Consider the following 16,269-nt stretch of genomic DNA (forward strand, 5'->3'; position numbering starts at 1 on the left):
TGAGGACAATTGAAATATTGCAGTCTTGAGTAGCATTTCTCAAAAATAATTCTCAAACAGCTTAGATGTATACTCTACTTTTGTGTTTGGGATCTCCAAGACCACCCCAAATCCAGAGACTGTCTAGAACTAGGACAAGTGGGTCCCAGTATACAGCTGTATTCAAGGCTGAGATTATTACCATATCTAGTAAGGGGTCACAGCCAGATCATGAGGGCAGAAGACATGGGGGGTCTGGAGGAGCCTGGGTGCAGGCTTTCTACATCTGTCCCTCCCTGAGAGGGCCACACAGCAATGAAAATGCAGCAACATGTGTCCAGGGAAGCCCATTAGGGATTCAGTGCCCAAGCTGGTCACATAGGCACCCTCTGCCTAGCATGAACCAAAATTCCAGACTCCCAGAAGGCAAGCAGGTTTTCAGCATGAACTACATTGTACATCGGTTTAGACACAGCGAGCCACTCTCCATCATTTAGGGAAAATTTTGTATCTGTGTAGAGAACTGTTACTAGCCAAGTTCCCAGATGCCAGGCAAGGGGCAGCCTTGGAAGCAGACATTCCTAAGGATAGCAGTCTCAGATCTGCTATGTAACTCTCTTCTGTGCATTTATAAAATCGGTATTGTAAATAACAGGAACTCTAAGTTTCTAACAAAAAGTTTCCCAGCTTCTGTTTGTGCTTTTTCTTTTTAAAAAATAAAACTTTAACAGCCTTATGGCAAATTACTGCACAATGTCTGATCTAGTGCAGTGGTCCCCAACCAGTCCATGGCCTTTTAGGAACCAGGCCACACAGCAGGAGGTGAGCAGTGGGCAAGTGAGCAAAGCTTTATCTGTGTTTATAGCCACTCCCCATCACTCACATTACCACCTGAGCTCCACCTCCTGTCAGATCAGCAGCAGCATTAGATTCTCATAGAAGCACTAACCCTTTTGTCAACTGTGCATGTGAGGGATCTACGTTGTGTGCTTCTTATGAGAATCTAATGCCTGATGAACTGTCACTGTCTCCCATGACCCCCAGATGGGACCATCTAGTTGCAGAAAAACAAGCTCAGTGTTCCACTGATTCTACACTATGGTGAGTTGTATACTTATTTCATTATATATTATAATAATAAAGTACACAATAAATGTAATGTGCTTGAATCATCCTGAAACCATCCCCCATCCCCCCATTCCGTGGAAAAATTGTCTTCCATAAAACTGGTCCCTGGCTCCAAAAAGATTGGGAACTGCTGATCTAATGGTAGGCCACAAGAGGGTGTTTCCTGGGGAAAGCCTAGCTGACTACCTAGCAAAGGCTGTAGGATGGCACCATTGTATAGTCACTTAAGTCATGAGGTCCAGTTCTCATTTTGTAGGCTCAGAAATTTGATTCTGTTGGTGTACATAGAGGTGGCTCATACTAGCCAAATGCATGAGAGACTGACTTATATACTAGAATATCCTTTTATAATTTCCCTGGGAAAAAAATAAACTGTCAGGTAGGTCTGGTCAGCACTTCCTCTGCTTTTGGGGAGAGAAACAGGTGGAGAAGTCAGAGGTTTCTGATTGGGGCGGATGTGCAGCATGTTCACTAGTACCCTTTCTCTGGAGACACCAGCAGTCTGGGCCTCTCGGGCCTCCCTGGCATTCCTTCCATACCATTCCCTCCTGTTGTCTAGTTCTTTTTTTTTTTTTTTTTTTTTTTTTTTTTTTTTTCCTGAGACGGAGTCTCACTCTGTCGCCAGGCTGGAGTGCAGTGGCACGATCTCGGCTCACTGCAGCCTCCGCCTCCTGAGTTCAAGCGATTCTCATGCCTCAGCTTCCCGAGTAGCTGGGATTACAGGCACCTGCCACCATGCCCGGCTAATTTTTGTATTTTTAGTAGAGACGGGGTTTCACCATGTTGGCCAGGCTGGTCTCAAACTCCTGACCTCAGGTGATCCGCCCGCCTTGACCTCCCAAAGTGCTGGGATTACAGGCACGAGCCACTGTGCCCGGCCTTCTGTTGTGTAGTTCTGTTTTCCACTTTCAGACAGAACCATATAAATGGTTAGGTTGAGGCTTTCTATATCTGCTTGCATTTAGTCATATTCTAGCTGTGCCTTCCTGCAGTTATTCCCAAGCATTCTTCATTAGAGAACAGATATTCCCTACTACATCTTCCAGAGCACTAGCTCGAGAGGATCTGGGGCCTCAGATTGGGAAGTGCCATAGCGTGTGGATGCCACTAGTGATGAGCCTGTGGGCTGGAGGGTATGAGGAGGCCTCTTGGCCTCTTGGATCAGCCAAGACTCATGCTGGTCCATGAAGGAAGGTGGGTTATAGTAATTCAGTGGAATGAAAGATACGAGCTACTGTGTTTTACACAGGGGCCACGATGGGGATGAAGGCAGCATGATAGGGAAATTGATTTTCTTGGGGAAGGTCAGGGCTATCTGGAAAGGCCAGAGTTGGAGTCCTCATACCTAGCAATTAAATCATCTGTAAGTCACCTCACCTCTCCGAGCCTTGGCTTTCCTATTTGCAAAAAGAAAAAGAAAAAAATAACATATATCTTATCCTCAAGAATCACTACTCTTAACATGCTATTATATATCTTTCCAGATTTTGTTTTGAGACAGGGTCTCACTGTGTTGTCCAGACTGGAGTGCAGTGATACAATCATAGCTCACTGCAGTCTCCAATTTCCAAGCTCAAGTGATCCTCCCGCTTCAGCCTCCCTAGTAGCTGGGGCTACTGGCGCACACAATCACAGCTGGCTAATTTTTGTATTTTTTGTAGAGATGAGGTTTTGCCATGTTGCCCGGGCTACTCTTGAACTCCTGGGCTCAAGAGATCTGCCCACCTCATCCTCCCAAAGTGCTGGGATTACAGGCATGAGCCACTATGCATGGGCCCAGATTTTTTTTTTTTTTTTTTTTTTTTGAGACAGTCTTGCTCTGTTGCCCAGTCTGGAGTGCAGTGGTGCGATCTGGGCTTACTGCAACCTCAGCCTCCTGGGTTCAAGCAATTCTCCTGCCTCAGCCTCCCAAGTAGCTGGGATTACAGGCACCCACCACCATGCCCAGCTAATTTTTGTATTTTTAGTAGAGACGGGATTTTGCCATGTTGGCCAGGCTGGTCTTGAACTCCTGACCTCAAGTGATCTACCTGCCTCATCCTCCCAAAGTGCTGGGATTAAGGGTGTGAGCCACCATGCCCTGCTGGGCCCCAGATTTTTAAAGTACATGTATGTATATATTTATAATCTTTTACCAAAATGAGATCATACTGTATATATTGGTTTAAAAAATTTTATGTGGGCCGGGCGCAGTAGCTCACTTCTGTAATCCCAGCACTCTGGGAGGCCAAGGTGGGCAGATCACGAGGTCAGGAGTTCAAGACCAGCCTGGCCAACATGGTGAAACCCCATCTTTACTAAAAATACAAAAATTAGCTGGGCGTGGTGGCGGGTGCTTGTAATCCCAGCTACTTCGGAGGCTGAGGCAGGTGAACGCTTGAACTTGGGAGGCGGAGGTTGCAGTGAGCCAAGATCATGTCACTACACTCCAGCCTGGGTGACAGAGCAAGACTCCATCTCAAAAAAAAAAAAAAAATTATTGTAAAATTTCCATAAAATTTACCATCTTAACCATTTTTAAGTTTATAGTTCTGTCACGTGCATTCACATTGTTGTGTAACCAATCTCCAGAGCTCTTTGTCTTGCAAAACTGAAACTCTGTACTACCCATTAAAAAACTTCCATTTCTCCCATCCCCAGCCTCTGACACCTGGCATTCGACTGTCTGTCCCTATGAATTTGACTACTCTAGGGACCTCACAGAAGTGGAATCATACAGCATTTGCCTTTTTGTGACTGGTTTATTTTACTTAGCGTCATGTCCTCAAGGTTCATGCATGTTGTAGCATGTGTCAGAATCACCTTTCTTTTTTTTTTTTTTTGAGACGGAGTCTCACTCTGTCGCCCAGGCTGTAGTGCAGTGGCGCAATCATGGCCCACTGCAAGCTCCACCTCCCGGGTTCATGCCATTCTCCTGCCTCATTCTCCCGAGTAGCTGGGACTACAGGCGCCTGCCACCACGCCTGGCTAATTTTTTTGTATCTTTCATAGAGACGGGGTTTCACCGTGTTAGCCAGGATGGTCTCTATCTCCTGACCTCATGATCTGCCTGCCTCGGCCTCCCTAAGTGCTGGGATTACAGGCATGAGCCACCACGCCCGGCCAGAATCACCTTTCTTTTTAAGGCTGATTGTATGGATAGACCACATCTTGTTTATGCATTCGTCCATTAGCGCACGCTTGAGTTGCTTCCACCTTTTGGCTATTGTGAATAATGCTGGTATGAACACGGGTGTGCAAATGTTTGTTTGAGTCCCTACTTTGAAGTCTTCTATTTTTTTTGAAACAGATTCACTCTGTTGCCCAGGCTGGAGTGCAGTGGCGTGATCTTGGCTCACTGCAACCTCTCCCTCCCAGGTTCAAGTGATTCTCCTGCCTCGGCCCCCAAAGTAACTGGGATTACAGGCGCCCACCACCACGCCCGGCTAATTTTTGTATTTTTAGTAGAGATGGGGTTTCACCATGTTGATCCGGCTGGTCTCAAATTCCTGACCTCAGGTGATCCACCCACCTCGGCCTCCCAAAGTTCTGGGATTACAGGCGTGAGCCACTGGGCCTGGCCTGAATTATTTTATGTCTATACCCAGAGGTGGAATTGCCAGATCATATGGTAAATATATTTTTAATTTTTTAAGGAACTTCCGTACTGTTTTTCTATAGAAGCTGCACCATTAGCTGTTTTATAATCTGCTCTTCTCAGTTAATTGTGTTTAACTTTCCATATTAATAAATTTTCATTTTATACCTAGTCCATACTCACATTTATTTCAAAATATCTTTCAAAATATCTGGTTTCAAAAATGTCTTTTGTATCTGGTTTGTTGAAACCAGATTCTAGTCCAGAGGTAAGTATTCCATCTGGTTATGTCCCTTGTGTTCTGTCTGCTAACCTAGCATTGTCCCTTCCCTTTTTTCTCTTTTTTAACAGCTTTTTCTGAGGTATAACTTATATACCATAAAATTTACCTGTTTGAAGTGTACAGTGCAAAACTTTTTAATGAATTTACAAAGTTGTACAACCACCACCACAGTTAAATTTTAGGACATTTCTATCACCCCCAAAAGATCCCTTGTGCCCATTAACAGTCACCCTCACTTCTCTCCTCCCAACCCTAGGCAACCACTTAATCTACTTTCTGTCTCTATAGATTTGCCTTTTCTGACATTGCATATAAATGGAATCATGCAACATGTGGTCTTTTGTGTCCAGCTTCTTTCACTCTGCATAATGTTTTCAAGGTTCACCCATGTTGTAGTGTGTGCCAGTACTTCTTTCCTTTTTATGGCTGGATAAGAGCCCATTGTATGGATAAATCACATTTTCTCTGTCTGTTCATCAGTTGATGGACATTTGGATTGTTTCCACTTTTTGGCTGTTATGCATAGTGCTGCTTTGGACATTCATGTACAAGTATTTGTGTGGACATAGATTTTCATTTTCTTGGGTACATACCTAGGCGTAGAATTGTTGGGTCATATGGTAGATTTATGTTTACATTTTTTAAGAAACTGTCAAACTGTCTTCCAAACTCAGCCTCCTTTAGTTACATGGCACTTATAAAGACAGTAAGCCTAGGTCCCACGTACAGCCTCTTTTGTATTTATTTGGTTGTTTTCTCGAGATGTCTTTCATAGGTTGTCCCCAGTCTCCTGTATTTTCTGTGAACTGGATGTTAGATCTGGAGTTTTGTGGATTCAAATTAATTGTTTCTGGCTAGAATACATCATAGGTTGTTTTATACTTCATTTTGGGTCATATCAGCAGGTACATATTTAAGTTTTTTCCAAGTCGATTTTGGGTCCAGCATCATTTGTTGAAAAGATTCTTTCCCCAACTTACCATTTTTTTGTTTTTGTTTTGTGAGACAGGGTCTCACTCTGTCACCCAGGCTAGAGTGCAGCAGCATGATCTTGGCTTATTGCAACCACTGCCTCCTGGGCTCAATCGATCCTCCTACCTCATCTTCCCAAGTAGCTGGGAGCACAGGTGCACGCTACCGTGCCTGGCTAATTTTTTGTATATTTTTTGGTAGAGACGAGGTTTCACCATGTTGCCCAGTCTGATCTCAAACTCCTGAGCTCAAGCAATCCACTCACCTTGGCCTCCCAAAGTGCTGGGATTACAGGCATGAGCCACTGCATGCGGCCTATGTGTGGTTCTATTTACAGGGTTTTTTGTTTGTTTTTTTGTTTGTTTTGAGACAGGGTCTTGCTTTGTCACCCAGGCTGGAGTACAGTGGTGCAAACAGAGCTCACTGCAGCCTCTCTCCTTCTGGGCTCAAGCAGTCCTCCCACCTCAGGCCCCCAAGTAGCCATCATGCACGGCTGATTTTTGTATTTTTTATACAGATTGGGTTTTGCCATGTTGCCCAGGCTGACCTCAAACTCCTGGGTTCAAGCAGTCCTCACACCTTGGCCTCCTGAAGTGGTGGGATTACGGGCATGAGCCTCTGAGCCCAGACTATTTATGGATCTTTAAAGAATCCCTGCAGCCTCCCTAAACTCCAATCTCTGTGATTTGCCTGAGGTTCTGCTCCCAGTACCAAGACCTAGAATATGCCTCCAGGTAGGAAGTCAGACTAAATGTGGGGCTTACTTCCTGTGTTTCCCTTCTCTTAAGGACCAGTCCTTTTTTCTATTGTCTGAAAGCAGTTGTTTCACATATTTTGTTTCATTTTTCAGTTGGGTTTTTTTTGTTTTGTTTTGTTTTTTTACAGTGAGAAGCCAAGATCCATGCTCCTTGGTAGTCAGAAGCAAAAGTTTGTTTCTCTCTCTCTCAGATGGTTTCTATTCTGTGTCTTCAAGTATTCTGATATTTTCCTTTGTAGTATCCCATCTACTAAACTCATCTAATGTAATTCTCATTTCAGACATTGTGTTTTTCACTTCTAGAAGTTTCATTTGTTTTTTGTTTTGTTTTGTTTTGAGATGGAGTTTCGCTCTTATTGCCCAGGCTGGAGTGCAATGGCGCGATCTCGGCTCACTGCAACCTCCGCCTCCAGGGTTCAGGTGATTCTCCTGCCTCAGCCTCCCAAGTAGCTGGGATTACAGGCACCTGCCACCACACCTGGCTAATTTTTGTATTTTTAATAGAGATGGGGTTTCACCATGTTGACCAGGCTGGTTTCGAACTCCTGACCTCTGGTCATCCGCCCACCTCAGTCTCCCAAAGCGCTGGGATTATAGGCGTGAGCCACCACACCTAGTATTTGGTCTTATTTAAATCATCCATTTCTCTCCACATTATGTTTATGTTTTTCTTTAAATCTTTCAGCATATTGAGCATATGTATAATAGCTGTTCTTAAGGTCTTATTTTGCTGATTCCATCATCTCTGTAATTCCTGTTCTTTATTTTTCTCCTGGTTATAGGTCACATTATTTTCTGCTTTTTGGCATATCTAGTAATTTATGATTGGATGCCAAGCATTGTGAGTTTCTGAGCATTTGGATTGTATTGTCTTCCTTTAAAGTTTGTTTTGGCTGACAGTAAGTTATATACTTGCTATCAGCTTGTGTTTTTTTTTTTTTTTTAAACCTTATTAGGGTGTGTCTAAAATACTTCTACTCTAACACTAGTTTACTTTTTTTTTTTTTCTTTTGTGAGACAGGATCTTGCTGTCACCCAGGCTAGAGTGCAGTGGCACAATCATGGCTACTGCAGCCTTGAACTCCTGGGTTTAAGCAATCCTCTGTCTCACTCTCCTGAGTAGCTGAACCACAGGTGCATACCACCATGCTAGGCTAATTTTTAAATTTTAGGGTCTCCCTTTGTTGCCCTGGCTAGTTTATCTTTTTTTTTTTTTTGAGACAGAGTTTTTGCTCTTGTCACCCAGGCTGGAGTGCAATGGCACAATCTCGGCTCACTGCAACCTTCACCTCCTGAGTTCAAGCGATTCTCCTGCCTCAGCCTCCCAAGTAGCTGGGATTACAGGCATGCGCCTCCACTCCTGACTAATTTTGTATTTTTTTAAGTAGAGACGGGGTTTCTCCATGTTGGTCAGACTGGTCTGGAACTCCCGACCTCAGGTGATGCGCCCGCCTTGGCCTCCCAAAGTACTAGGATTACAGGTGTGAGCCACCACGCCCAGCCTAGTTTATCTTTAATATCAAGGCATGTTCATCTAGGGTCTCTACTGTTTGAGTATTCACTCAGGTCTCTCTACCCTGTCTGGACAGAGTTAGCCTCCCAGGTATTCCTGTACCACTTATTCCTTCAAGGCCAGGATCTGATATCTCAGTGGAATATTCTGATACAGAACATGTGATACATCTGATATTCTGAAACATCTGAAACAATGTATGAGAAACAGCTTTCATTAAAAACTACAAGTACCCATACAACCTTTCTGTTTCTCACTTTCAGTACGGCGTTCAATAAATTGCATGAGATTATTCTACACTTTATTATAAAATAGATTTTGTGTTAGATGATTTGGCCCAACTGTAGGCTAATGTAAGTGTTCTAAGCATAAGTAAGGTAGCCCAGGCTGAGCTAGGAGAATCGCTTGAACCCGGAAGGCAGAGGTTGCAGTGAGCTGAGACTGTGCCATTGCACTTCAGCCTGGGTGACAGAGAGACTCCATCTCAAAACAAAAAACAAAAAACAGTGGCTTTATTGGGATGTAACTCCATCATTAGTCAAGGATCATCTGTGTATATCTTTTGATACCACACTATGGTATTTGATCCTCACCACGACCAGTTAAGTGGGTAGTATAATCTTCATTTTATAGGGAAAGGTAGCAAGGCCCAGGGAAGTTGGTTTTGTGACATGTTCTTAAGTGGCAGAGCTGGGTCTTGAGCCCAGATCTTCTGGTTTCGTTAGTCATGCCCTTTAAGCTCCTTGAGAACAGAGAGAACAGTTTTTCACAGAGTATTTTCTCAATTATGTGGCTCACATTGAACATATCTCAAATCAGGAAGATATATCTTCACATAGAAATATATGGGGTCATTTGTTTTTCTTTCAGAAAAGCTGTCATTGAATCAGTTGTAGTGCCTCTGAAATCACTGTTGTAGAATCAAGGAAATATATAGATCTCTCTCCAGTGCCTAATAGAGCCTTTATACATAATATATGCCTGGTAAATGTTTGTATGCTAAGTTCAAGAATAAGCTGATTTTATAAAGCAAAATGTGCTTCTAAAAGTTGTATGCCTGTGCTTGTCTCTGCAGGTATTTTATGCATGGTGTGTGTCGGGAAGGAAGTCAGTGCCTATTCTCACATGACTTGGCAAACAGCAAGCCGTCCACCATCTGCAAGTACTACCAGAAGGGCTACTGTGCCTATGGAACTCGGTGCAGGCAAGGACTCTGCAACAGGCTCCAGCTGTGACACTGATTTCATTTGGAGAATGGGTCTTCATAAGGGGGAAATTTTAATGTAAAAGTAATATGACAGCATCACAAAAAGTATGGCAAATAAGTTTAAAACCTCAGTTTCAGTACCCTAGAACTAATTTTCTTTTCTTTTTTTTTTGAGATAGAGTCTCTCACTGTTGCCCAGGCTGGAGGGCAGTGGTGTGATCTCAGCTCTCTGCAACCTCCGCCTCCAGGGTTCAAGCAGTTCTCCTGCCTCAGCCTCCCAAGTAGCTGAGATTACAGGCATCTGCCACTACGCCTGACTGAATTTTTTTTTTTTTTTTTTTTTTTTTTTTTTTGGTATTTTTAGTAGAGATGGGGTTTCACCATGTTGGTCAGGCTGGTCTCTAACTCCTGACCTCGTGATCCGCCCGCCTCAGCTTCCCAAAGTGCTGGAATTACAGGCGTGAGCCACCGTGCCCGGCCTAATTTTCATTTTTTAAAACTACTTTTCAGCCTTATTCTTATGAATATATAGTTATAAAATTGTACACAATTCCGGAAACTTGTTCATGCTTTTGTAGTGAAGAGCCGATCTTTTCTTTCCTAGGCTGCAAAGCTTCCTTCCCTCCTTTTTCTCTGCAGTGCAGTGGGAGATGATGGAAGTAGGCCCACCTTGGTCTTCCCCTGTCAATGAGTGCCAAGAGAGACAGTCAGGGAGAGATCATTGGCCCTTGTCAGCATTTTGGGGACTCCTGCTCAAAAGAATACTGGGTCAGTCAGGCATCAGGAGATTTCAGCTCAACATCTGTTTGGAACTTTCAGGTTCTCTGTGTGGTCTGGTGCTGTGTGTCTGTCCCACTCAAGTCCCACAGAGACACTTAAGCATAGGTGATAGATAGCAAATGTCCCCCTCACACTGAATTGCCAAGCATCTGTTAATAATCGATAATCCTGTTAAATATTGGAAAAGATGGCCGCCGCCTTCACCTCAACAAGTGCAGCAGAAGGAGGGCCATTGGCATCTGGGGAGTGTGGGAGATGTGTGTGGGTGGCATGTCTGTAATGCATCTGCTGTGTGTTTTGTTTAGATATGACCACACGAGGCCCTCCGCTGCAGCTGGAGGTGCTGTGGGCACCATGGCCCACAGTGTGCCCTCCCCAGCTTTCCACAGTCCTCACCCTCCTTCCGAAGTCACTGCATCCATTGTGAAAACTAACTCACATGAACCCGGAAAGCGTGAAAAGAGAACATTGGTTCTTAGAGACCGAAGTGAGTAAGCGGAAGGCTTTTGTTGCGTCTTTTTGCATAGCACTCTTGTTAATGCTTGGTGCTCCTTTCTAGCCTCCTCTTGTCAAGAGGACTCCTAACCTAATACAACTCCAGATTGTCTGTGCGGAGAGACTTCAGAACTGTTCTGAAGAGGCTCCATGTGGCTGCAGATCATTCAAATGATACATTCGCCCTCGTGCCCAAGGCTGGGTTGAGCTCCAAGACTGGCCTGGCAAAACATAAAAACACAATCTTTTTGTCAACATGTAACTTCCATCTTCATATGGTGGTTGTCCAGCTGGTGAGAAGCATCAAGCTCTTCATTTCAAACCTAAATATTTTGTCTGGGTAAAGTGGCTCACACCTATAACCCCAACACTTTGGGAGGCTGAGGCGGGCGGATCACCTGAGGTCAGGAGTTCGAGACCAGTCTGGCCAACATGGTTTAGTAGAAACCCTGTCTCTACTAAAAATACAAAAATTAGCCGGGCGTAGTGGCAGGTGTCTGTAATCCCAGCTACTTGGGAGGCTGAGGCAGGAGAATTTCTTGAAGCCGGGAGGCAAAGATTGTAGTGAGCTGAGATCACGCCACTGCACTCCAGCCTGGATGACAAGAGTGAGACTCCCTCTCAAAAAAGAAAAAGAAAACTAAATATTTTGCTAAAGAGCATGTTTCACTGTTTGACTTTTAGGCCAGTGAATGGTCTTAGTTTTTATGCTGACAGTGTTTGACAGTTTAGATTGCACCTTTGGGAAAAGAATAGCACACTAGGGTTTGGGACATGGTCTCTGCCTTAAAACAGGGTTTGATGAGGAAGAAAGCTACAAATTGTAAAAGTTTTTTTGTTGTGCTTTTGTTTGTTTGTTTTGTTTTTGTTTTTGTTTTTTTTTGGAGATGGAGACTCGCTCTGTCGCCTAGGCTGCAGTGCAGTGGCATGATCTCCGCCTCCCGGGTTCAAGGGATTCTCCTGCCTCAGCCTTCTGAGTAGCTGGGAATACAGGTGCCCACCACCATGCCCAGCTAATTTTTGTATTTTTAGTAGAGACAGTGTTTCACTATGTTGGCCAGGCTGGTCTCAAACTCTTGATCTCATGATCCGCCCGCCTCGGCCTCCCAAAGTGCTGGGATTACAGGCAAGAGCCACTGCACCTGGCCATAAAAGTTGTTTTTATTGGCTGGTCCTCACCAGGTGAAGAGATTTCTAGTTCTTGGAATTGGCTACCATGAGGTAGGCAGATTCTGTCTCAGCAAATGAGTAATCCTGTGAGAATACGTGACCTGTAAACAAGCTCGGAGGTGTGCAGTGGGAAGGCAGCAGCTCCTGGCGTGGGAAGGGGTGACCATGGGGCAGTTTACACTGGCCTCAGGACCCACACATGTGCTCTAGACATCTATTCTAGTTCACTTAAAATGATTTTACCTTTGCTGGTATGAAGGAAACACTGTGTTCTAGTGCTCTCACTGTTTTTTTGTTTGTTTTAGTGTTAACTGGTCCATGTGTTAACATTTCCATATTTGCCATTTTAAACGGCTGTAGTGTTCTTTTGTATAAGTATATCCTATTGTTTTGCTATTTCCCTGTCTTGCCATTTTTGTTTTTTGTTTTTTTAAGTAATTATAAGTAATGTCACTATGAACATTTTATACTATTCCTTTTATTTTTCCCCTTCGGTCTGTTTTTTTTTGCCATATGTTCTCAAGAGTGGAATTCTTAGGTCAGAGTAGCTTAATATGTTAGGCTTTGGCTAACGGCATACCAGAAAAATGGGGCCATTTTCCTTTGCATGTGTGCTGTGTGTTGTATTCAGATCTCTCCGGCATGGCTGAAGGGAAGACCCAGCCGAGCATGGCGAGTAATCCAGGCAGCTGCAGCGACCCCCAGCCCAGCCCCGAGATGAAGCCGCATTCCTACCTGGATGCCATCAGGAGTGGCCTTGATGACGTGGAGGCCAGCAGCTCCTACAGCAACGAGCAGCAGCTGTGCCCCTACGCAGCTGCTGGGGAGTGCCGGTTTGGGGATGCCTGTGTCTACCTGCACGGGGAGGTGTGTGAAATCTGTAGGCTGCAAGTCTTGCACCCATTCGACCCAGAGCAGAGGAAGGCTCACGAAAAGGTAAAGTCACAAACCTTTGCATGAACTCATGTTAAGAAATCTGAAATGTACTGAACAGGACACGGAAGGCCATCCATACACACTCAAGAAATCTGAAATGTACTAAGTGACAGAATTGTTGGTATTTCCACAGGCATCCTCCTGCCAGTAATACGCATATTATGTATCTGGTATATTTACATCCTGTTTTCAGGTTCTTTTTCCTGCAGTCATTTTGCCTTTTTTTTTTTTTTTTTAATGGAGTCTCCCTCTCACCCAGGCTGGAGTACAGTGGCGCAATCTCGGCTCACTGCAACCTCTGCTTCCCTGGCTCAGGTGATCCTCCTGCCTCAGCCCCACCGAGTAGCTGGGATTACAGGCGCCCGCCACCACACCCAGCTACTTTTTGTATTTTTAGGAAAGATGGGGTTTCACCACGTTGGCCAGGCTGGTCTCGAACTCCTGACCTCAAGTTGTCCGCCTGCCTTGGCCTCCCAAAGTGCTGGGATTACAGGCATGAGCCACCATGCCCGGCCTATTTTGCCAATTTTTAATTACTCAGAATAAAGAGAAAAAGAAGTCGTATCTGAAATATAAAATCATGCTAAGTTCAAAGAACAGATCTAGCTCGGCACCATGGTATGTCGTCTGTGTGTATGTCTCTATCACATGCAGATACAGCATCCTCCCTCCCTGGGTTCACACTTCCTCATGGTTGGGATCCAGCTAGGTGAAGTTTTGGAAGATTTGAGCCCAAATCATAGAATCTGAGGAGCCACTTGTTGGAAGGGCCTTTTAAAGTCATTAATGTCTGCAGTGTTTTGGGAGGCTTTGCCTTATGCTAGGCCCTATGCATGATGCAGAGGGTACGAAGCTGGATAAGAGGCAGGGGAGGGCCAGGCATGGTGACTCAAACCTGTAATCCCAGCACTTTGGCAGGCCAAGGCAGGCAGATTGCTTGAGCCCAGGAGTTTGAGACCAGCCTGGGCAACATGGTAAGATCCCCGTCTCTACAAAAAAAAAAAAAAAAAAAATACAAACATTAGCCAGGTGTGGTGGTGCACACCTGTAGTCCCAGCTACTCGGCGGGACTGAGGTGGGAGGATCACCCGAGCCTGGGAAGCAGAGGTTGCAGTGAGCCAAGATTGTGCCACTGCACTACAGCCTGGGCAATAGAGTGAGACCCTGTCTCAAGAAAAATAATAATAAAAAAATTTAAAAATGCCAGGTGTGGTGGCTTGGCTAACTTTTAAAATTTTATTTTATTTTGGCTGGGCACGGTGGCTCACGCCTGTAATCCCAGCACTTTGGGAGGAAGAGGCAGGCGGATCACAAGGTCAGGAGATTGAGACCATCCTGGCTAACATGGTGAAACCCTGTCTCTACTAAAAATACAAAAAGTTAACTGGGTGTGGTGGCGGGTGCCTGTAGTCCCAGCTACATGGGAGACTGAGGCAGGAGAATAGTGTGAACCCAGGAGGTGGAGCTTGCAGTGAGCTGAGATTGCGCCACCGCACTCCAGCCTGGACGACAGAGAGAGACTCTGTCTCAAAAAAAAAAAAAAAAAAATTATTTTATTTTTCAGAGGTGAGGTCTTGCTATGTTGCTTAGGCTGGTCTTGAACTCCTGAGATCAAGCAGTCCTCTTACCATGGCCTCCCAGAGTAATGGGATTACAGGTGTGAGCCACTGCACCTGGCCTAAGGCATGTTTAAATGGACAGCGTATTCCTAGATAATCAAGGGGTAAGTTAGTACTGACTCCATGTGGCAATGGACAAGGAGACACTCTCCATTGTCTTCCAGGGAAGCAGAGGGTTAGAGCTGTCTTCTTTATGCAAGTGTGTGAGGTCTCTGCGGTGAGTGTTGGCTTGTCTCAGATCTGGACACACTGAGCTTACAAGGGCTGGGCCTAGGTCTTCTCACTCTTGCTCAAATGCCAGCACATAGAAGGAATTCAGGGCATGCCTAGTGAATGAATGAATTCATTGAATCGTTTTCTTGGGGAGAAGTGGTGCTTCTTACATATGACTAGGCTGCCAGCCTCAAGCCTCATGGTAAGGACGAGTCAGCATCTCTGATGTAGACATGGCTCAGAGTCGGGGGAAACAGTGCCCAGAGGAGCTGGGGGACTAGGGCTGCAGTCCTTACGGACTCTGACTCCACTGCAGTTTAACCTTTTTGGATCTCCGTGTTCTCAGTCCTAAATGGGTGGTGACCATGTCACCTCCTAGGAAAGCAAGGGGCTGGACCAGTGATGGTTTGAAGTCCTTTGTGTGGTCCGAGGGAGATGTCAGTGTCCTGACTTGGGGGAGCCTGGGCCTTTGCTCACAGCAGTCGCTGTCAGTGCTCCTTCCTGATCTCAGCTGTGGCAGTGTGGCTGCAGCTACTCCTAGGGCTCCTGCCACTCCTCAGTGGCCCACAACCAAAGCCTTCCTTCCTGTCTGTGCTTCAGATCTGCATGTTGACATTCGAACACGAGATGGAAAAGGCCTTTGCCTTCCAGGCAAGCCAGGACAAAGTGTGCAGTATCTGCATGGAAGTGATCCTGGAGAAGGCCTCTGCTTCTGAGAGGAGATTTGGGATTCTCTCCAATTGCAATCACACGTACTGCTTGTCCTGCATCCGGCAGTGGCGGTGTGCCAAACAGTTTGAAAACCCAATCATTAAGTAAGTACAGCCAGGGGTCTTAGCTGTAGGAGCTAGGAGAATGTTTGATTTGAGACTTTATTCCATCCACTTTTAAGCCCTCCGTTACCCTCAAGAGTAACTGGTGAGTTCTGGTCCCTGGCTGCATGAACTTCAGCAAGTCATTTACTCTTCCTGAGCCTAAGTGCCTGTTCCTATAAAAGATGGGCAACAATTCCTACCAGGCTTTCTGGATGTTGGGGAGGAACTCAGCAAAGATGATCTGTGTAAAAAGGTGTTAAATGGCACTGACCTGTTTTCATCTCCTAGCCTTGTGTTTGAAATCCAGTAGTACCTGCCTGTAGCCCAGTTGCCTGTTAATCATTTTGAGCTTCGTTTTTTCCCCCCACCAAAAATGAAAATAGGGTTATTTGAGGATGAAGTGGAATAATGCATGTAAAACATTCTGCATGATGCCTGGCACATGGGATGTGCTCAGTGTGGCCAACATAGGAGTCTCAAATTCTCCAGCAGGACAGGGGAAGAGCTGGCATGTGGAGAGGTTACTGCACGCGTTCTACTGTTCAGAACTCTTCACATCTGTCTGCTCATCTCATTCCCTCAAAGACCCTCCTCAGTTACAGATTAGGAAACAGGCCTGGGGTGCGGGGGTCAAGTAACTTGCCTAAAATCGTGTGGTAAAACAACTGCTTTATTGAGATAAAAGCCCACAATTTAGTTCACCACTCATCTGCTTTCTGTCTCTACAGAGTTGCCTATTCTGGACACTTCTTATAAATGGAATCATAGAATTTGGGGCCTTTTGTGCCTGGCCGCTTTCACTGAGCATAGTGTTGTCAGAGTTCA

General features: G+C 45.1%; 1 protein-coding gene across 1 annotated transcript in view; it reads left to right on the plus strand.

The window, feature by feature from the left end:
• Positions 1 to 16,269, plus strand: part of MKRN2 (makorin ring finger protein 2) — a 28,986-nt gene that overhangs the window by 4,830 nt on the left and 7,887 nt on the right. The window contains exons 2-5 of the mRNA XM_016940498.4: positions 9,285 to 9,413; positions 10,502 to 10,683; positions 12,493 to 12,797; positions 15,230 to 15,444. Coding sequence (XP_016795987.1) covers positions 9,285 to 9,413; positions 10,502 to 10,683; positions 12,493 to 12,797; positions 15,230 to 15,444 — 831 coding nt within the window. The remainder of the gene's footprint in view (positions 1 to 9,284; positions 9,414 to 10,501; positions 10,684 to 12,492; positions 12,798 to 15,229; positions 15,445 to 16,269) is intronic.

The sequence above is a fragment of the Pan troglodytes genome, chromosome 2 (genome assembly GCF_028858775.2).
Source record: "Pan troglodytes isolate AG18354 chromosome 2, NHGRI_mPanTro3-v2.0_pri, whole genome shotgun sequence".
Classification (NCBI taxonomy): Eukaryota; Metazoa; Chordata; class Mammalia; order Primates; family Hominidae; genus Pan; species Pan troglodytes.